Raw genomic sequence first — 21,943 nt, 5'->3', positions numbered from 1 at the left:
TTAGCTCACGGTGACTCTCCCCTAGCAACAACAACAAAATGTAAAATATTATTTTGCTTTTTCTCTTTAACTCTAATTTTCTGTAATGTTCTGTTACTTTTTTGAGGATACTCCATTTTTATTCATATACTTGAGGTTCATTTATGTATATATGTATAAAATGTTTTATATGTTTTTATTTGCTGTTTTCTACTGTTAGAAGTTTCTTTTGAAATATATTAAATATTTAGTTTTACATCCTTTTTATTTCTTGAATTCTCAGCACTTAAAAAATAAAGATAGTATGCAAAAGTAATACCAAAATTGCAGGTATTATAATGACCAGCTACAGGTCAGGTCTTTCCAGCAATTCTCTCTCAATTCGTGCCTTAAAGTCAAGAGATTAGAAAGGATCACTGAGAATCACAACTGACTCTACATTCAGTTCCTTTCACTTTGCTCCTGGCAGTAAGCTGATATTTTTAAAAAAAGGCTGAAAGGCTGAAAGCAAAATATGCACATTTTGTTGAAATAGTTTAAAGATGAAAGAGGGGCTCGGAGTTGAAGAACAGATAGATACTTTTGCAGTAACAACAAGAAACAGTCAGTAGACTTCTCAGAGGTGGAAGCAGAGGTTCTGGTTCCGAGGTGTAGCTTCCAGAGGGGCAATGGCCCGGGAGCAGACTCCCTGGAGTGCAGTGCCTGGGCTGTGGATGGCTTTTCAGCCCTGCAGGTTGGAGTGAAGTTTCTGATCTGGATGGGAGGACATCAGAACTGAATTGAGTAGGAAGCAGAAGGAAACCTGTTTATGTCTAGGCCTTTTTTTTTCTTCTTCAAATAAGTCAGTATTTAAAATTTCATTTTAATTAATTTGTTCCGTGAAGATTGTACTGCTAAGGGGCAGTTGTTGGTCTATGAGTTTTCTTCTGACTTGGTAACTTCTTCTCAGTCTTGTTTGTTAGCTCTTCTTCTGCTTATTAAGAAATATTCCAAGTTACTAAGCTGTTGGGTGATTTTCTCCTTTGAAGTATTTCCTGTTAAGTTCCATAGGTTTTTGAGAACAAAACAGAAGCTCTCCAGAAGGCTCTGGGTTGTACAGAAGCACACAGACTACGCTGGCTGCTTGTGCTCTCGTTGTTCAAGTACAGTTAACTTCAGAAGTTGAGAAAGGCTCAAAACTTTAAGTACCTAGAACTTCTCAACAAGTTGCTTTTCAAGCAAGGCCATTGACTGGACTCTTGTTTCTGCCAGTCCTCTGACCCCAGCTGTTTGAATGTTCTGTGATGAACCAACTTGCTGGTAGCATGTGTATGCCTTTTTTGGTGGTTTTGAATGATAAAATTTAACAGATACTTTTGTCTCTTCAACTCACAACCTGGTATTTTTATTCAGTCACTCAGGAGTGCAATTAAATCTTCAGTATCTTGGGTACAATATTACTTCATTAGATTACTTTTCAAAATGTTAGAACACCCAATTTTATAATGTTGTATGCAAATTCTGTAAGAGGAGGCTGGTTTTTAGATTTTTCTGCACACAAATTCAGAATTTTAAATATCTGGGCCAGATCCCTCAGAGACGTTTTTCTGATTTCTCTATACCATGGAAACACTGTACATTTTCTTAACAGATTGAAGCTTTTTGTTGCTTGTTTAAAATAATCTTCATTAGTCTCTTTAAGTAGTAACACAATTAAGGCCCGTGGACTTGAGCATACGGTGCACTGGCCCCATGTCAGCACCTTGGCAGCAGTAAGGGTAGGGGCTGTTGGATTTGTTTCTGCCGCCTGGGTCCTGGGTGCTGAAGCCACTGTGGCCTCCCCTGTCACCATGGCTGGGCCAGGTCTCTGGGAGCTGATGGCAGTAGGAGGGAGGGTCCTCCTGTGCTCCACTATTGCTTTAGCTCTGGGACTTGGAAAGGTCCCATCTTCTGAGAATCGAGACAAGTGGAGAACTGTTAGCTTTATGAAGGATCCTGGGGCCTGGCCATGGCCATAGCACCTCTAACTGGGTATTAAGGTTGAATTTTTTTCCTACTCTTAGGTTCTGTAGGAAGCTGTGGATTGGAAAAGGATCACTTTTCTTCTGATGATGAAGCAATAGACGCTGACAATGAAGATGAAGTTGAACCCTGTGACAACGAAGATGCTGCAGAAGCTAGTGCTGGGACTAATGTGGGCTGGGCAGATGCCATGGCTAAAATCCTTAACAAAAAAACTCCTAAAAGTAAACCCACCATTCTGGTCAAAAACAAAGAGCTGGAAAAGGAAAAAGAAAAGTTAAAGCAAGAGAGACTAGAGAAAAGAAAACAGGTGTGTCCTACCAGTTGTTTTGTAGATTAGATTGTTTGTCTGGTCTAGTTCTTATCTGTACCACATTGTTCCTTGCAGTGTTTGTCCAGTTAACATTCCAGTTTTTAACTTGCTTTTTAGGTGGGGGTGGATAACCAGGGTTACGTGGTCTAAATTACTCCATTGAGCATGTTCACTTTTCAGTTGTCTAAGCAAAGCAATAGAAATGTAAACTCCAAGGAAATTTATCCTTTTAAAATCAGCTAATTATACATGAGGCAGTGACTCGTGGATCTAAATTTTTAATTCAGTTTGGCTGTCCATATCTAACTTGATTAGCTTTTGAACTAATAGAATCATGTTAGTTACTTTTTGCTAAAAACCTGTTTTGTTATATAAATCTGTGAAGATGTCATTGTCAGGGGTTGGTTCTATTTCTGAGAACCAACTGTTTCACTGCTAGATTAAGTTGAATTCGTTATATCTTTTGTTAAACCACTGATGATAGAAGTTAGACTAATACAGTCTGATAATTAAAGGCCAAAAGTTGGACTTAAGTTTGCTGTTGCGTGTTATAAAGATAAAGAAATAGTAATAAGGTTTTTATATCCCTTGTACTTGAAGTAGCTCTGTGTCTAAAATATTTGGTTACTGAGGTATTATTTTTCAATGAAAAAAATAACTTTCTACTATCATACTGACAACATAAAAGTACTCATTTCCAAGAGGTACTTTATGGGTAAAAATGAAAGAAAACTAGTTTTGAATTGGCATATAATGCTTTTAAGTTCATCAGCCCCTTACCTTGTTTCAAGATGGATGTTTTCTGTGTTCTGATGCCGGTTGCTCTGTGTGAAAGGCTATATAGAGATGGAACTTTTCAAGTGTTGCTTTTAGAAACAACATGCTCTATTATTAATTCAATATTCTCATTGTACTATATTTAAGATAAATTTTGTCTCTAACTTACTGATACATTTTCAATTGAAAATTTGAATCTATTATCTGGCAAAAGCTAGAAGAGGCTTTAAAAATATTAGAATCCTTAATTACCTTTAGTCCCAATGTTCCAGTGAGAGTAAGAACACCATTTTGAAGCCAAGAGAAATGCATCTCTAACTCTGCTCTAGGTCAAAGCTTCATGTGCTGGAGGTGACACTGTCTACATAATGCATGAAAACACATGTTGATACCGGATACTTGGCACAGTAGCTACAGATGTTCTTAGTGTACATTTCTGAGTAGAGTCTGTAAATTATCATTGTTTCTTAATGTCAAATACTATCAGTTTCTAGAATATTGGGTATTTACTTCTAATCATAAGTCTAAAAATATGTTTCAAAATTAAAAAATATTTGGGGATTATACATGCCTGTTATCCCTTGGGTACTATAGATAATTAAGAATTGACTATTTTAGGCTTGAAAATAAGATTTTTTATTTCTGGCATAATCTAATAGTAAATATCATGACAGTTAACATACATTATGTAATTTGGGGAAAAATTCATTCCTTTAGAAAGGCATCAGGCTAATTCTTTGTAGCAAGAGCAGGAATTTGGTTTTACCGTGATTAGACATTTTCATTAATACAAAATGAGAGATTAGTTGAGTGGAGAAAAGGAAGAGATAAGTGGAGACTTTTTTCCGCTGGTTCTTATTGCTGGTTTTGATGTTCACCAGCTTCTTGGTGGGTAGTTTATCATATTCAGTATATTTGATACTTGGTGATAGGTGGGCCTGAGAATGGCACCTGGAGAAGCAGTATATCAAATCACATGCCTGTAACCAGGATACTAGTCGAAGACAACTTTGAATTAGATTATGTTGTCTATGGGATTTTCTTATTTCCTGGCTCCCCTTCTACTTTGCATTACAGCAGAGAATCAATTTCCAGTAGTTTGTGACTGATACACCAGGTGTGGCAAGGATATTGGTCAGATGTGCCGTAAGAGGAGAAGTGGATTTAAGTGATTTTGTGAAAAGAAAAATAGTCACTGCATAAATAGGATAAATCTGGATATGATGATATTCTTTGAAAAGCTGATACAAGTTCTTCATAATTCTGACTGTAGAGGAAGTCAGTTTCTGAAAACAAAGAGAAACAGTGTTTAAACTTGTGGTTACCAAAAAGAGTCGTTGGAGCCCTCCTGATGCTTTGACGATCTGGTGCTGGCAGATCCTCTCACACCCTCCCTTGTCCTGCCTCGCTAAGGATGCTGGCAGCTCTCCAGGCCCCTGCTGTCAGAGAGCCTGACGAAAACCCACTCTGTGCCTCTCACATGACACACTGAGTGCTAACCACAGGCTCCCTGAGCTGAACCCCTACAACTGTGGGTGCTTTTTAAGGTGTCCATGACAAACTAAGCCAGAATGATTTATTACCTTTGTCCTTTCACAGAATATCATATCAAAGTATGCTGCACTTTCAAACATGCCTAATATTCTTTCACATAACAATATTTATAACACAGCTTGATAAGAAGCGGGAATGGGAAATGATGTGCAGAGTAAAGCCAGATGTTGTCAAAGACAAAGAAACAGAGAGAAATCTTCAGAGGATTGCAACGAGGTAAGACACTGTTTTTGCCCTTTAAAAAAAATAAGTATGCTAAAGCTTTGATAGTGATCCATTTCTGACTAGATTTGATTCTTAAGCTCTCCCTTCTCAGAGCTCAGTGATTTATGTCTAAGCCTGCCTGTTTAATACTGAATTCAACCAAAGATTTTGCAGGTCTCATGAGGCAAGAATATAAGGTGCTAAGCGTGTATTTGGTATGAACTTGTTTCAGATCATCTTGTTTTTATAGTTAGGAGAACAGTGGAATCAGTCCTCTTACTGCATTTCCCTTAGGATGCTTGTCTAAATTTATGGCACTAGATGATGATTTTTGTTATCTTGCGTTATATTTACGGCATAACAAATTGCACATTACAGCAGCTTCGTGCTTTTTACTCTGCATTTTTTATCATTGGCACCAAACATTTGTTTGATGCCCTCTGTGTCCAAAGCTCGAGAGAATCTGATGGCTGCTGGGTGGTCCTTGCCTACTCATCTGTAGGAATTATAGTCGCTTTGAGAATAGACACATATCCTCTGTGTTGGAAACATACAGCAGGAGATCGTCCAGGGAGTTGGGGAAGGCTTCACAGAGGAGACAACGTTTGAGTTGACGCTTAAAGAATATAGCAATTATTTAGTGGAATTACTTTTAATTTTCTAGTTACCTGCATTATTTTGGCCATTTTCTGATCCATCTGGGAGTTGTACAGTGAGAGAGTGAGGTATGGTGGTTCAGAGTGTGAGCGGTAGAGCCAGACTGCTAGGTTCACATCCCAGCACTGGCTGAATTAGCTCAGTATCCCGGGCGTGCTGCTTAACTTCTCTCTGTCTCAGCTTATTTATCTGTAGAAACAGGAGAATTTTATCCCTACCCTATAGGGTTCCTCCAAGAATTAAATGAATTAATATGTGTAAAGAACTTAGAAAAGTGCAGGGTAGGCACGTGAGAGTAGGCGCCTCCTTAAATTTTATTCCCTGGGCACCTCACTCCCCTCCCCTTGGTCTCAGCCCTGCTGTGAAGAGTATGGCATTTTTCCCTTCTTAAAAACTAATGAGCTAGTCTGTTCAAGTTTTTTGGATGCTAGCAGAAGACAAGAGACTTGTGGGTCAGAGACAAAGGACTTTGTTACTCATGGCAAAAGCAGTAGCCAGAGGTTCACATTCCCACTGATTCCCTTTGTCCCTGAGGGCAGCACAGGTGTCCTAGATGGATGCCTATGTGTGCAGTGGGTTGTGTTACAGGAGAGGAAACACTGTATTTGGGAATCTGTCGCTTTTATGGTGCATGGTAATAAGCCTGCTCTTTGTCTCGGAGGAGACGTTACCTCATCCCTCAAGGTTGTGTGTTGCAAACACAAACCTGAGAAACGGCCTGGGTAAGAGCAGTCAGGGCCTTGCTTTCTTGAAGAACCCAGCAAGAATGTGCAGGTATGCTCAGGGCTCATGGCAGATTGCCTCTCCCAGTGTTTATTGTAACAGGAAAATTAATAGATTACAGAATTTTAGAGCTGGAAGGGATGTTAATGGTCTAAATCAGTGCTGTCCAATAGAAATACAAAATGAGCCACATATGTAATTTAAAATTTTCTTCTAGCCACATTGAAAAAAGTAAAAAGAAAGAGGTGAAATTAATTTCAATAGTGTATTTTATTTAACCTAACATATTGAAATTATTAGTTAACATGTAATCAATATAAAACAATTATTAATGAGATTTAAAAATTCTCTTTTTTATACTGTGTCTTCAAAATCGAGTGTGTATTTTAGATTTGGAGCAGATTGCAGTTTGGACTAGCCATATTTCATGTGCTCGCTAGCTACATGTGGCTCATGGCTACTGCCATGTATACCACAGGGCTTAATCTTCAGAATTCTTCTTTGAATGAACTTAACTGCAGAACAAAGTATTTTAAATATTTTTTAAGATAGGATTTTAAAATTAGTTTTATATCATAGGAGTTGCAGATAATATAGCTGAATGCTTTTTAAGCTACTTGAGTATTATTTTTCCCATTTACAGATGAAATTGAGATCCAGAAAATCTTTCCTAGAGTCATATGGTTGGCTAATTGTATAGGCTGTGCTCTTTCCATTACACTGTAATGCCTTCAGTCATTATATGCTTATATTTGGAGAAGTAGATGTTTGTGTTAAAAGTAACTCTTAGTTCTAATGGCGTAGAAGTTGATTTAGAGAGACCAAAGCTGAAAAAAATCACTTATCATTTCACATGTATTTATTCTCTATTCAGAAATTTATATTTATTCATTGAAATGTATGTTCATTTTTCAGATGTATCTAACCATTCATTCAACTTGTTTCCTTTAGGTGACTATTAAATGCTTGCCTGTTTCCTAAGCAGTGAAAATACATTGTTCCTATTTTCTGAACTTGTATTCTAGTGTAAGTGTTATTTAACTATGTTGTTCTGGTCATTTTATATTCTATAGGGGTGTGGTGCAATTATTTAATGCTGTTCAGAAGCATCAAAAGAACGTGGATGAAAAGATGAAAGAAGCTGGAGGCTCTATTAGAAAGCGTGCTAAGTTGATATCAACTGTTTCCAAAAAAGATTTCATCAACGTTCTGAGAGGGATGGATGCAAATACAAATGAGAAAAGTTCAACTGGAAAGAGCTCAAAAGCCAATCAGGTAAGACTTTTATATAGGATTCAGTGCATCAGACTTTTAGCTCTAAAACTTAAAGAGTTTTGGGGTGAAAAGCACACTAAAGAATTGTAGGTTTTTCAGATTTAAAAAAAAAATTTCTGCATGCCCACAGCCTAATTGAAAAGTTTGTACTCCTAAGTTTCATGATGATTTATTCGTTATGGAAGTTGCCAATTATAGATGACACACCCCTGCTGTTAGAACTCAGGAACCAATGGATTGAGGTCAATTTTTTAGAGTTAGAGCCACATCTCTTCTGTCTCAAATTAGACCCTTGACTCATTTTGGAGAATAGAAGTCTTTGTGAGGGATACAGCTTTAATTTGAGACTTTTACCCACAGAGGTAATTGTGATGGTGTGTAACTTCTAAAATAAGAAAAATCGCTGCTTTGGGAAATATGGTGGAAAGTCCTCTTTACACTGAGGCAGCCTGGTGATGTTCGGTTGTTGTTGGGAGATTCCGAACATTAAATACTTCCACGGTCTTGGGCGTGATAACTTTGCTTCCCCAGCCCTTTGGCCTGTGGACACCAATAGTTTCCTTTTTAATGTACCAGGTGAAAGTACTGAAATGTGCTCTGATCTCAAGAGGGCTGTTTTTAAAAATAAATAAATAAATAAAGCAAAGTACATAGCTTTATATGATGGCTTCATTTCTTTTGCCAACAAAAAGTCCTTCAATCAGGAAATGAGAGTTTTTGTCATAAGTTTTTTGTTTGTGTTATGGGAAAACAGTTGAAACCCTGGCAAGAAGAGCATTTAGGAATTTCATGCTAGCCTAGGGTTGAAGTATTTTCAAGTTCCTTGATTAAGTTGCCGTTTTACCTAATTTTGACAAAAGCTTTCTAAGCTATTTATCTTTGTCATGTCTTGAATATCAAAGGATCCAAATTGTATGTTTATATAATAATGGTGCTCACTGGTGCTGCTATTTCAGTGCTTGTCAGAAGTAATTATAAACACATGAATGCTGTGTTTGTGGATTTATACTTTTTACTTAAAAAGTCTGACCTGCTGTGTTCTCACTAGTGACATTTCACTGTAAGAATTGGAGAAAGATCCAGCAGCATTGGATGAGAAAGAGCTAGAGGGAAGATGGAAAAGGAAAGACTTTTTTTTATTCTTTTTTATGTTGGTTTCAAAATAACTTTTAGTAGAAGCATTTGTTTTTGCTTTGGGATTATTATCTTCATGAGTTATGAAAGCATATGAAGGATTCTTTCTAACGGCACCATTGCATTTTCTTTCTTACCATTTGCAATTTGCCCTTGACTTTCTTTTTTTCTACTTCAATGATCATAGGCATAGTGTTAATATGGGACAAGGTCGAAAATTGCTTGAGATTCAAAACAAAGTGGCTTTGCTCTAAAAGTAATTTGTTTCTAGAACCACTTACCCCACACCAACACCCCCCCGACACATTTCTTTCTTTTGAAAATATTTGTTTTCATTTTGATTGCATATTTATGGAAAAACAACCAAACTTATTTCTTTTTATTGTACTTGATTTTGCATCTGAATAACTATAAAAGTTCTATAATATTTGTGACTGGATCAGTTATTAATACCAAAAATATTTATTAAGTACCAGTTTCTACCAGGTGCTATACTTGTATCTTTTAAAGTCTTACAATTCAGATAGACAAATAACTTCAAATAAAATCTTAACATGACAACATACAAAGTCTAAGTTAGTATGTGTCGACCATATTGTCATCAGTTACATAGGTGCAGTAAAATGTAAATTAAATGGCTATCCCTATTTGTGGGGGGAATTTCAAAGTAACTGATAATGCTCATTTAGGACATAGATCAGTAAATCTATGTAGGTTACTTAAAACAGGTGGACTTTTAAGGCAGTTGAAGAGAAGAAGGGAAGGCAAAGGTGGGAATAGATTTGACGTGCCAAAACACTATTCAGAAATGAGTCATAAATGAGCCGGATAAAGCAGGTTGTTAATTAAGTAGAGAATAAGATTTTCCTGTTTCTCGTATTTTACCTTGTCCTAGCACCATTGCTGTTGCACCTTTTCCTAATAGCTGGTCCTTCCCGCCTCACGCAGTCTGTCAGAAGAGCTTTTATGGAAGTTGCTCACTGTCCCTTCCCTGAGCATAATGGTATGCAGAACACAGGCTAATTAGAGTCCACTCACATGTAAACTGGATTCCCTGGGAGCCATCTATCAGGACACCAGTCTGGACATGCCTTTGTTGTCTTCAATTCCTTTACTCTTTTATACTTTTTATTCGTAAAGGTGACGTTAAAGTCTTATGTTCAAAAACAAAAAAGAGCCAGTAGTTTTATATTAAGCAAAAAGCAAGATAGAGTTGTAATAATATAACATAGAGGTTGGATCCATTATAGCCAGCATACATTAGGAACGCTTTTGGTGGTATGTGTGTATTGGTTTTGGTTGGTTGTTTTTTTGTGTCCTTGGAACACTTATCACTTGGAACTTTATTTTTAAGAACCCTTTTTCAAGAATTTCCAGACTCCTGCAAGGTATAAGAAACTTTGAGACACTGTGACAGATATTTCTTAACTGGCTTATGGCCCTAAACAAGTCACTTTTCTCAGAACCTTTTCCTTTTTTCTGCATTAAAACTTTTAAATTTTATTTTCAGAACAATAGGAACACACTTTCAAAAGTGAACTTATGACTAAATAAAATAATCAGTGTCCTTTCTCATCCGTCTCTACTACTTGTTGCCCCATTACCCCCAAGGTAACCATTTTCAATTCTCAGATCTTCTAGTATTCACCTCTATATCTTAAATAATATTGATACTATTTCTTTATCAATATTAGATATAATCTTTGGGGGCTGGCCCGGTGGCACAGCGGTTAAGTTCACACGTTCTGCTTCTTGGCGGCCCGGGGTTCGCCGGTTCGGATCCCGGCTGCGGACATGGCACCGCTTGGCATGCCATGCTGTGGTAGGCATCCCACATATAAAGTAGAGGAAGATGGGCACGATGTTAGCTCAGGGCCAGCCTTCCTCAGCAAAAAGAGGAGGACTGGCAGTAGTTAGCTCAGGGCTAATCTTCCTCAAAAAAAAAAAAAAGAGAGATAATCTTTTATGGAAGATAAAGAATTAGTAACTTCCCTTCACTTCCATACCTCCCACACTCTGTCCTTCCAATATAGTATATTAATGTTTTTGACTAAGTCAGTATTCAATGTAAACATTGTGCTGCTGGGGCAAAGTAATGCATGATAACATTTTCTTTCTTCAACTTATAGTTTTTGTTTTCCTGGACTTAACAGTTGCCTCCTTTTCTTCATTTCCTTGGTTTTATATGCAGCACAGTCTTCCTACACTCTTCAGTAGAACTGTTGAACACTTCTCAATACTGTTGTCTTCATGGTCATCCTGCTACAACCTAGACTGGTTGTTCTTTACCTGATATGCACGGGATTTTTGTCACTTTGCTTGATCACTGTCCTGGAAGTTCCCTTTGCCTCTTCATTTTGTAGTAGCCTCAGTTTCATGGACTAAATGTCTTATTTTCTCTTGGCTTTCCCTCATTTTGATGAGATCACGTTTCCCAGTAGTTTTCTGGGAAAGGGTGTGGGTATCCTCATGTTTTATTGATGTGTTAGCTGGATATATGTAGTAGGTTGAATGTGGCTTCCAAAATGGTAAATCCATGTCCTAATTTCCAGAACTTGTGAAAGTACCTTATTTGGAAAAAGGGTCTTTGGGGTTGTAATTAATTTAAGGACCTTGAGATGAGGCGATCATCCTGAATTATCTGGGTGACTCCTAAATCCAGGACCAGTATCTTATGAGAGACCCACAGGGGAGATTTGACAAAAGCGGAGGAGGCAGTGAGCACAGAGGCAGAGGTTGGAGAGATGCAGCCACAAGTCAAAGAATGATGACAGCTGCCGGAAGGTGAATGAGACGAAGAGGGGATTCTCCCCTAGGGCCCCAGAGGAAGTGAGGCCTCCCCAGGTCATAAACTGTGAGAACATAAGTTGCTGCTGTTCTGAGCCCCTCAGTTTGTGGTGATTTGTTACGGCAGCCACAGGAAACTAATACAATGTAGATGTCCGTGTTGGAAATATTTTTCCTCAGAAATTTGGAGTTACTGCTCCGTTTTCTTATAACTTCCCTTTTTTTATTTTGGCCAGTAAGAGATCCAGTGCTATTTTGATTTTGGATTCTTTACTCTTTGAAGCTTTTGGGATCTTCTCTATCCTTGCTGTTCTAAAATTGTTCAGTGGGATCCCTGGGGTGGCTCTTTTTCCTTCCTTGCTGGACACGTGGTGGGCTGTCAGTCCAGTAAGAGTTTGTGTTCCTCATTTCTAGACAGGTTGTTTTGTTGGTTGGATTTAATGTCTTTGATTACTTTTGTCCTTTTTTTTTTTTTTTCTGTTTTCTCTTTCTGGAATTTCTCTTAATTGGTTGCTGGGTCTTCTATATTGATCCTCTAATTTTCATAACTTTTTTCCTCCAACTTTTTATCTCTGATGCCTTTCAGGGAAAGTTCTTTAATTTCTGGCCCTTATGTTGATTGAAAAGAAATATATGATTTCATAGTTTTGAATTTTGAAAAACTTTTCTGTTCTTTTGTTCCTTTCTTGTGATGCTATTCTTCATGAATGCAGTATCTGTTCTTTTTGAGGGATTAATTATAGGTGTTTTAAATTTTTCTTTTGCTCTGCATTGTCTTAGTCTCTTCTGAGCCCTTTTTTGCCGTGTTTTTGGCCTCAATCTTTCCAGTTGGAGGCTTTCCTCAAGTGCATGGTGATCCTTGCTGTCCATTCATAATTAAGAGTAAAGTGCTAGAGAGCTCATGGAACGTTTCAGTGTGATCCCCGAGTTTGCTGGTTGGTGAGCTCAGCTGTAGAATAATTGAGTAGAGTGGGTTCTTTCGTTGGGGAATATCCAAATGTCGGTTTCTGTACGTGTTTCTTCTGTAACCCTGTATCTTTTCTAGAGAAGAATCCTAAAATCTACTGCCTGTACATGGCGTAAGAACTTGCTGCCAACATTCTTGCAGGAGAGTGTAGGAATAGTCTTTGGGGCTCCAGCCTTCAGTGTGTAGACTTACTCAACACAAGCTCGGTGTGTTAACCAGTGTTCCAGAGTCCAAGACCTCTCTGCTTTAATATCTTCAGGGACTAACCTACCAGTCCATGTCAGGGTCAGTCATGTGCCTCCATAAGCTGCAGGGGAGAGGGACCTAGAAGTCTAACTCCTTCCCTACGGACTGTCAGCCAGTCCTCTGTTTGTATCATACCCCACCTCCCCCCATTGCCTCTCAGTTCCTGAGCATGGATCCCTGCTTCTCACTAAGCGTCAGCCTTTTCTTCTCTGTATTTGGTTACCACTACTCTCTTCAGTTTTCGTTCCCCCAAAATTTGTTGTCATGTTGGGTCTACTATTATTTTCTCTTCTGTATTGTTTCCTTGTTTGTTTATACTTTTTACACCTTCATTTTAATTTTAGTGGGTTTTCCGTAACAATTGGAGATAGATGCATGTCAGATGTTTAATTGGAAGACCTCCTTTTTATTTTAAAAGCAAAAAGGTAGTCTTATCATAGCTTCTTAATGCTTTGATGGAATTATTGGTAGTCTTAAATTGATTATAAAGTATTTCACAAACAATAAGCCTTTAAACACTTGATAATGTAAATTTTTAAGTGTTTAAGTGAATTATTAAAAAATACTTGTTTATAAACATACTTCCTAAAATTATAAAGACGAAAATGTCCACTTAAAGCGAATATATGTACCTCCTCTGTTTCTCTGGGTTCTCATCTTCTTTGGAAACAACCTTTGTGATTATCTCTATTCCTTTGAGGATCTTTAGATGTTTAGATGTGTGTTCTGGCATGTGTGTGCTTAGGATTATTGCCTAGAAAATAAAGAAAAAAAGAGAATTAGGCTTTTTAAAAATTTTGTCCAGTATGTTGACTTTTGTTTTTTAATCTGATCGATAACCAGAATTACTAATTCATTTCTTTACAAGTCGTATATCCGTGATCTGTAACTCTGTTTTAAAGATAATATGTATTTGTGCACTACACACCAACATTTGGTTTATTTCATTTTATATTTTTATATTTATTTTTGTGAGCTCCAGCTTCGACTGTTAACAGTCTGCTTCTTCCATTTAAAACCATGATCATCTTCAAAGCTTTTGGTGCCTAGATTGGAGTAAATTTTTTTTTGTATGTTCCAGACTGCCTTTCATATTGGTAGCTGTTTATCAAGGTTACTTTTAATCCTCTGATGCTGCCTACTTGGATAATATTGTTGCCCTTAGAATTTTTTTTATCTTTTTCTTTCCTAATTTTATTGTGTGTAGTTATTTCTGTAATAAAGTACATGGGAACCCATATGTTAGAAAGCCTACCGTAGAGGCAAAAAAGGTATGATTGCTTTTTAAAGATCATTTACTAGGGAAAGAGATTTTGAAAAGACTTACAAGTATTTTAAAAGATGTCAAACTGGTATATTAAATTACATTTGAGTCACTAATTACTATATTTTATTCCTGAGAGCTGAACTTGGGTACGGCAAAGTAAAACACAAAGGTACTTGATGGGCTCATTTCAGAAGAGAGAACAGCTAATATTTGTAAATCAAAAACTTTCACTAGAGCTTAGGGCAGTTATTATTCTAAGTACTTTTCATCCATAAAAAATGAGTTGTTTCTTCAGTTACTTATGTAGGGTTTAATTTTGTTTTAATAACAATTGTACATCTCTTTCATCATGTTAAGCCAGGTTATTTGTATAGAGGATGTACATCACTTTAGTAAATGTAAACACATTACGCCTCTGGCAGTCACACATTTAGCAATCTGTTTTTTTCTTTTCTTTTTTTGAATTCCTCATATTGCAAAGCTTATGTGCAGAAGTAAGTACTTATTGGTGAGTTCACTGCGCAATATCCACTTCTCAATAATGCTCGTTGTTTTCTCTATTAACAACCATATCATGTCACAATAAATCTTGTTAAATCAATATTAGGAATTTATTTCTACTTTTTATTTTATTTTGTGTATATTTTTGTAAGATAGGGCCATGAAAAGAAACACTGTTAGTGGAAGTGAGAAAGCCTAAGAAAAGTGATTTTTAGCCAAAAAATGGAAATTTGGGGTAAAGTATTGAATGTCAAGTTCTAAGGAGGTTTGGTTCTTTGGAATGGATCAGTTCACAAAATATTTCATATGGAAACAAGAGAAGACATTTGAGAAATTGTTTTAGTAAGTGTTCCAGGTTAGTACAGATGTTGCTCATGAAATTAGAAAGTCTCAGAGTTGGAGAAATTATGTTGTGAAGATGTTCATAGAAAATGTGACTCTCAAGAGGAATGTGCTTCAGAAGAATATAAGAAACCTAGCTTTGATTTTAAATGGTCATGAAACAATTGTAGTGAAGGGCCTGGTTCCTCCAGTGGACTAACCTAGTCTGTAGGTAAAGGGGCTTTGAGTCTCTGAAGAAGCATTTTTCATTGTATAAGGTGATTCCGATGACAAAGGGAGAGGCAGCCCCAGTGAGTGATACTTCCTTTGAACGTTTGCCTTTAAGCTAAAGAATCTCGTAAAGAAAGTCATAAATTAGAATAAGTGTTCAATGCTTTTGAAAATAACTTATATTGAAACAGAGTTTTTGAAAACATTTAAAAGAAATGAAATAAGCATCAGAGAATGAAGCCATAATGAATAGATATTTTCACTAGTAATAATTCAAGGGAAAGGGGCCAGTGCGTCTCATTTTTACTTCTTTTGAAGCCATAATTAAGCCCTTGAAAAAGAGAGAAAGAACTGTCAGTCATTGTGGTACTCTTAAGGGAAAGAAACCTACTGGTTCTCTAATTTTTCACAGACTTTATAATTTGTTTTTATTCTTTATTTTCTTCTACCATAGAAGTTGGAATATTAGCGTGTTTGCTGATGGGTGGGAAGCTGGAAAAAGGGATTCTGAGGAAGTGGGTTGGGATCAGATTTTGTGTCTTATGTCTTCTGTGAAGGAATTTGGACTTTATTCCTTAGGCATTTGGGGACCAGTTGTAATTTTTCATCAAGTAAGTGATCTGATCAGATTTGAGTATTCTTGAGGAAAAGAAAGCTGAGGGATGGAAAGACTGTGTCAGAAGACCAACCAGTTGGAGGCTATTGCCATAATCAAAGCAAGAGGGGAGAATCTGAGCTAAGGTGGTGTAGGGGTAGGGGGTGAATGGAAAAGGGGAAGAGATTTGAGAGGCAGTTTTGAGGTTAAATTGACTTGGTTTGGGACTGACATGAGCTGGAGGGATAAGGGAGGAGAGGGAGGAATTGTGGGTGACTGTGAGGTTTACAGCTTGGAAGGTTCAGAAGTGGTGGCAGCTTTCACAAGGTCGAGACTATAAAAGGTGGAGCACGTTTGAGAGGTACAGTCTGCTCCGGGTCGTAATCAGAAATGAGAAGGATGACGGTACAGGTCAGGTTATGAGCAGCGATGTGGGGAGAGGCGCTTGGTCAGCGCAGGAAACACGAGCAAGAGGAGCAGGCACCCACCATCGCAGTGTGTGGAGGCCACTTGTGGCAGGAGCGGGCGAGTCCTGTATGTCCCTGTAGGGTCCCTGAAACCTTAAGGACAGTTTACTTGTTTACCCAGTCAGGGAAGGTGGATATTGTAACTTAAGAGAGTGTGTCACAGGATTAAATTTAAACATTTCTAGATTTAAAGAACTAATTGTCAGTTATTTGGAGGGAATTCTCTAATCGAGAACCTGTAAATCCCTCCGTTGGACCAGATACCAACTATGTACCGTCCATGGCAAGGCACGTTGACTTGATGTCGACCCTGAGTGGTGTTTTAAAAAGATTAAATTATATTTAGGACACTGTTGAAGGATGCAACAAAACTTAGATTTCGTGTAAGAAAGGTTTTCATAAAAATTTAAGTTTTAATTCTTGAAGGAATAGTACCTTCCTTCCCCCTTTCAGAGCATGCACCTATCTGCAATGGTTTGTTTTCCCAATATATTGAATAATCAAGATTTTAATAATATAGATTTTTTGTTAATTTTTTCCCTAACCTTTCAGAGTTACAACTATTCCTTTTGCTCTTTTTTTGAAAAACTGATTAAAATCCAATTAAATTTCTTGAAATCTAAGTGTCTCTTTGCTTAAAGGTGGGACTGAAGCAACTGTGATGCCCTTTAAGTCTGTGAGTCTCAAAGGAGACTATAGGGCTGCTGTTAGGAAAGCATTGACTGGATGTCACTTATATTCTTGAATTACAAACTTTCTGCATGGTTTTTATTTATTTGAAATTGTTAGTATATCAATTCAGCTTTTGTTTTGTTATAATGAAACCACAATAATAATTTTGCAGTAAGAGAAAATGCTAACTAGTTTCTGTTCGAAAGTAATTTCCTTAGTGATTGCAGGGCAACAAATTTCCATAAAAATCCCTAGGAAAAAAATTTACTAGAAGAGACAAGGTATTTATTTTTTTCTGATTTTTGTGCTATGATCACTTTAAACTAAATGTCAAACATAGAGATAAGTCAGGCGGCTCTCTTTCTCAGACATTTTTATAAATGACAACCACGTAATTTCTTCATAGCTAGGTATTTAGTGGTGGGAATGCTTTTGAAATACCTGGCTTCTTTGGTTTCTTAGTACTTAGACCTACACTGTGAATTGCTATATACTTTTTTTTATTATATTCTATTTTGTTTTATTAATTTTTTTATGTTTCAGATGTACAGCATTATAACAGCTGTATATATGTAGTATGTGTACTACAAAGTGATCACCCCAAAAGTCTAGTTACCATCCATCACCCTAGAGTTGACCCCCTTGAACCTTTCACCCACCCCTCATTCTGCTTCCACTCTGGCAACTACTCATCTGTTTTCTGTATCTGTGAGTCTGTTTTTGTTCTGTTTTGTTTGTTGTTGTTTTTTTTTTAGATTCCACGTATGAGTGAAATCATCCAAGTTTTGTCCTTCTCCTTCAGGGTCTATCGGTGTAGTCACAAAAGGCAAGATTTCATTCTTTTGCATGGCTGAGTAGTATTCCTCTGTGTGTGTGTGTGTGTGTGTGTGTGTGTGTGTGTGTGTGTCTTCTTTATCCATTCATCCACCAATGGACACTTAGATTCTTTCCATATCTTGGCTGTTGTAAATAAAGCTGCAGTGAACACAGGTGCATATGTCTTTCCAAATTTTGTTTTCATATTCTTCAGATAAATACCCTATAGTGGAACAGCTGGATCATATGGTGGTTCTATTCTGAAGTTTTTGAGGAATTGCCCAACTACTTTTTGTAGTCGTTGCACCAATTTATGATCCCGCCAACAGTGTACGAGAGTTCCCTCTTCTTCACTTTCTCTCTAACACTTATTTCTTGTCCTTTTGATAATAGCCATTCTAACAGGTGTGAGGTGATACTTCATTGTGGTTTTGATTTGCATTTCCCTAATAATTAGTAATGTTGAACATCTTTTCAGGTACCTGTTGGCCATCTGTATGTCTTCTTTGGAAAAATGTCTATTCAGATCCTCTGCCCATTGTTCTTCTTCTTCTTCTTTTTTTTGGTGAGGAAGATTGGCCCTGAGCTAACATCTGTTGCTAGTCTTCCTCTTTTTTGGTTGAGGAAGATTGTTCCTGAGCTAACATCTGTGCCAGTCTGCCTCTATTTTGTATGTGGGACATTGCCACAGCATGGCTTGATGAGCAGTGTGGTGTGTATGTCCACATCTGGCATCTGAACCCACAAACCCCAGGCCACCGAAGCGGAGTGCGTGAACTCAACCACCGTGCCACCAGGCTAGCCCACCTCTGCCCATTTTTTAATCAGTTTGTTTTTTTTATTGTTGAGTTGTATGAGGTCCTTATATATTTTAGATATTAATGCTGTATTGGATGTTTGATTTGCAAATATCCTTTCCCATTCAGTAGATTGTATTTTCGTTTTGGTGATGGCTTCTTTTGCTGTGCAGAAGCTTTTCAGTTTGATGTAGTCCCATCTGTTTATTTTTGCTTTTGTTTCTCTTTTCTTTGAAGTCAGATCCACAAAAACATTGCTAAGACTGATGTCAAGGAGCTTACCGCCATGTTTCTTCTGGGAATATTATAGTTTCAGGTCTTACATTCAAGTCGTTAATCCATTTGAGTTAACTTTTATGTATGGTGTGATAGTGGTCTAGTTTTATTCTTTTGCATGTGGCTATCCCATTTTCCCAATATCATTTATTGAAGAGACTGTCCTTTCTCCATTTTATGTTCTTAACTCCTTTGCGGTAAATTAATTGTCCGTATATGTGTGTGTTTATTTCTGTTCCATTGATCTTAGTGTCTTTTTTTGTGTCAGTACTGTGCTGTTTTGATTACTATAGCTTTGTAGTATGGTTTGAAATCAGGGAGTGTGATGCCTCCAGCTTTGTTCTTTCTCAAGATCACTTTGGCTATTAGGGTTTTTTTGTGATTCCATACAAATTTTAGAATTATTTGTTCTAGTTCTGTGAAATATGCCATTGGAATTTTGATAGGGATTGCACTGAATCTGTATATTACTTTGGGTAGTATGGACATTTTAATGAAATTAATTCTTCCAATCTGTGAGTCTAGAATATCTTTCCATCTATTTGTGTTTTCATTGTCTTTCGTAGTGTCTTATAGTTTTCAGTGTACAGTGACCTCCTTGGTTATATTTATTTCTAGATATTTTATTCTTTTTGACACAATTGTAAATGGGATTGTTTTCTTAATTTCTCTTTCTGGTAGTTTGTTATTAGTGTATAGAAATGCCGCAGATTTCTGATATTGATTTTGTATCCTGCAACATTACTGAAATCATTTATTAATCCTAACAGCTTTTTGGTGGAGTCTTTGGGATTTTCTATGTGTGGTGTCATTTCATCTGCAAATAGTGACAATTTTACTTCTTCCTTTCTAATTTGGATGCCATTTATTTCTTTTTCTTGCCTGATTGCTGTGACTAGCACTTTCAGGACTATGTTGAATAAAAGTGGCAAGAGTGGGCATGCTTGTCTTGTTCCTGTTCTTAGCTGAAAACTTTTCCCATTAAGTATGATATTAGCTGTGGGCTTGTCATATATGACTTTTATTATGTTGTTGCGTTTAACCACTTTTTTGAGAGTTTTTATCATAAATGGATGTTGGATTTTATTGAATGCTTTTTCTGTGTTTATTGAGATGACCATATTATTTTTATTTTTCATTTTGTTAATGTGATGTATCATGTTGATTGATTTGCACATGTTGAACCACTCTGCATCCCTGGAATAAATTCTACTTGATTGTGGTTTATGATCCTTCTAATGTCTTATTGAATTCGGTTTGCTGATAGTTTGTTGAGGATTTTTGCATCTGTGTTCATCAAGGATATTTGCCTGTAATTGTCTTTTCTTGTAGTGTCCTGTTCTGGTTTTGGTATCAAGATAATACTGGCCTCATAAAATGTGTTTTGAAGTGTTTCTTCCTCTTCAGTTTTTTGGAAGAGTTTGAGAAGGATGGATATTAAATCTTCTTTGAATGTTTGGAAGAATTCACCAGTGAAGCCATCTGGTCTTGGACTTTTGTTTGTTGGGAGGTTTTTGATTACTGATTGAATCTCCTTACTAGTAATCAGTTTGTTCAGGTTTTCTGTTTCTTTATGATTCAGTCTTGGAAGATTGTATTTTTCTAGGAATTTATCCATTTCTTCTGAGTTGTTCAGTTTGTTGGCATATAATTGTTCATAGTAGTCTCTTAAGATCCTTTGTATTTCTGTGATATCCTTTGTAACTTCTCCTCTTTGAGTTAGGATTTTTTTATTTGAGCCCTCTGTCTTTTTTTTCTCAGTTAGTCTAGCTAAAGGTTTGTCAATTTCTATCTTTACAAAGAACCAGCTCTTAGTTTCATTGATCTTTTCTGTTGTCTTTTTAGTCTCTATTTCATTTATTTTTGCTCTAATGTATATTATTTCCTTCCTTCTACCAACTTTGCACTTCATTTGTTCTTCTGTTTCTAGTTCCTTTGGGTTTAAAGTTAGATAGTTTATTAAAGATTTTTCTTATTTCTTGAGGTAGGCCTGTATTACAGTGAACTTCCCTCTTAGAACCGCTTTTGCTGTATCCCATAGATTTTGGTATGTCATATTTCTGTTTTCACTTGTCTCTAGGTATTTTCTTCATTCCCCTTTGATTTCTTTTATGAACCATTGGTGGTTCAGTAGCATGTTGTTTAATCTCCATGTTTTTGTGTTTTTTCTGGAAAGTTTTCTTATTGTAATTGAGTTCTAGTTTCATACCATTGTGATTGGAAAAGATGCTTGATGTGATTTCGGTCTTCTTGAATTTATTGAGACTTGTTTTGTGGCCAAGATGTGATCTGTCCTGGAGAATGTTGCATGTGCATTTGAGAAGAATGTGTATTCTGCTACTTTTGGATGGAATGTTTGGTATATGTCTATTAAGTCCATCTGGTCTAATGTGTTGTTTAAGGTCAATATTTCCTTATTGATTTTCTGTCTGAATGATCTGTCCATTGATGTAACTGGAGGTTAAAGTCCCCTACTATTGTTGTATTGCTTTCAGTTGCTCACTTTAGATTTATTAATATTTGGTGCCGCTATGTTGGGTGTATATATATTTATAAATGTTACATCTTCTTGCTGAAGTCACTCCTTTATCATTATGTGGTGCGCTTTTTTGTCTTTTACTAGAGTCTTTGTTTTAAAGTCTATTCTGTCTATGAGTATAGCTATACTAGTTTTCTTTTTGTTTCCATTTGCATGGGATATCTTTTTCTATCCCTTCACATTCAGTCTGTGTGTGTCCTTACTTCTGAAGTGAGTCTTTTGTAGGCAGCATGTAGATGGGTCTTGTTTTTTAATCCATTCAGCAAAGCCACTCAGTGTCTTTTGATTGGCAAATTTAATCTATTTATGTTTAATTATCAATAGGTATATACTTCTTGCCATTTTGTTAGTTGTTTTCTGGCTGTTTTGGTAGTTCCTCTTCCCTTGTGGTCTGATGGCTTTCTTTAGTGTTATGTTTAGATTCTTTTCTCATTTTCTTTGTGTATTCACTGTAAGTTTTCTCTTTGTGGTTACCATGACATTCCCATATAACTCCTACATGTATAATAGTCACCTTGAGAGCAACTGAAATTTAAACACATTCCAAAACTTTACATTTTTACTTTCTCCTGCACATTTTATATTTTTGATGACACATTATATATCTTTTATTTTATGTATCCCGTAACTAATTGTTGTAATTGTACTACTTTTGTCTTTTGAGCATCATCCTTGCTTTATCAGTAAGTGATCCACTACCTTTACTATATATTTACCTTTTCCAGTGAGATTATTACTTCCACATGTTTTCTTATTATTAATTAATGTCTTTTCTTTTCAGCTTAGAGAAGTCCTTTTAACATTTTTTGTAGGACCAGTTTGTGGTCATGAATTCCTTTAGCTT

General features: G+C 36.6%; 1 protein-coding gene across 2 annotated transcripts in view; it reads left to right on the top strand.

The window, feature by feature from the left end:
• The window catches only part of RRP15 (ribosomal RNA processing 15 homolog), a 55,930-nt gene that overhangs the window by 11,902 nt on the left and 22,085 nt on the right, over positions 1–21,943 (top strand). For both annotated transcript variants that reach the window (XM_008509962.2, XM_070602500.1), the window contains exons 2-4: positions 2,022–2,290; positions 4,743–4,840; positions 7,282–7,483. In XM_008509962.2, coding sequence (XP_008508184.1) covers positions 2,022–2,290; positions 4,743–4,840; positions 7,282–7,483 — 569 coding nt within the window. The remainder of the gene's footprint in view (positions 1–2,021; positions 2,291–4,742; positions 4,841–7,281; positions 7,484–21,943) is intronic.

Source organism: Equus przewalskii, chromosome 31 (assembly GCF_037783145.1).
Source record: "Equus przewalskii isolate Varuska chromosome 31, EquPr2, whole genome shotgun sequence".
NCBI classification, from domain to species: domain Eukaryota; kingdom Metazoa; phylum Chordata; class Mammalia; order Perissodactyla; family Equidae; genus Equus; species Equus przewalskii.
This window is presented reverse-complemented; position numbering and strand designations above follow the sequence as displayed.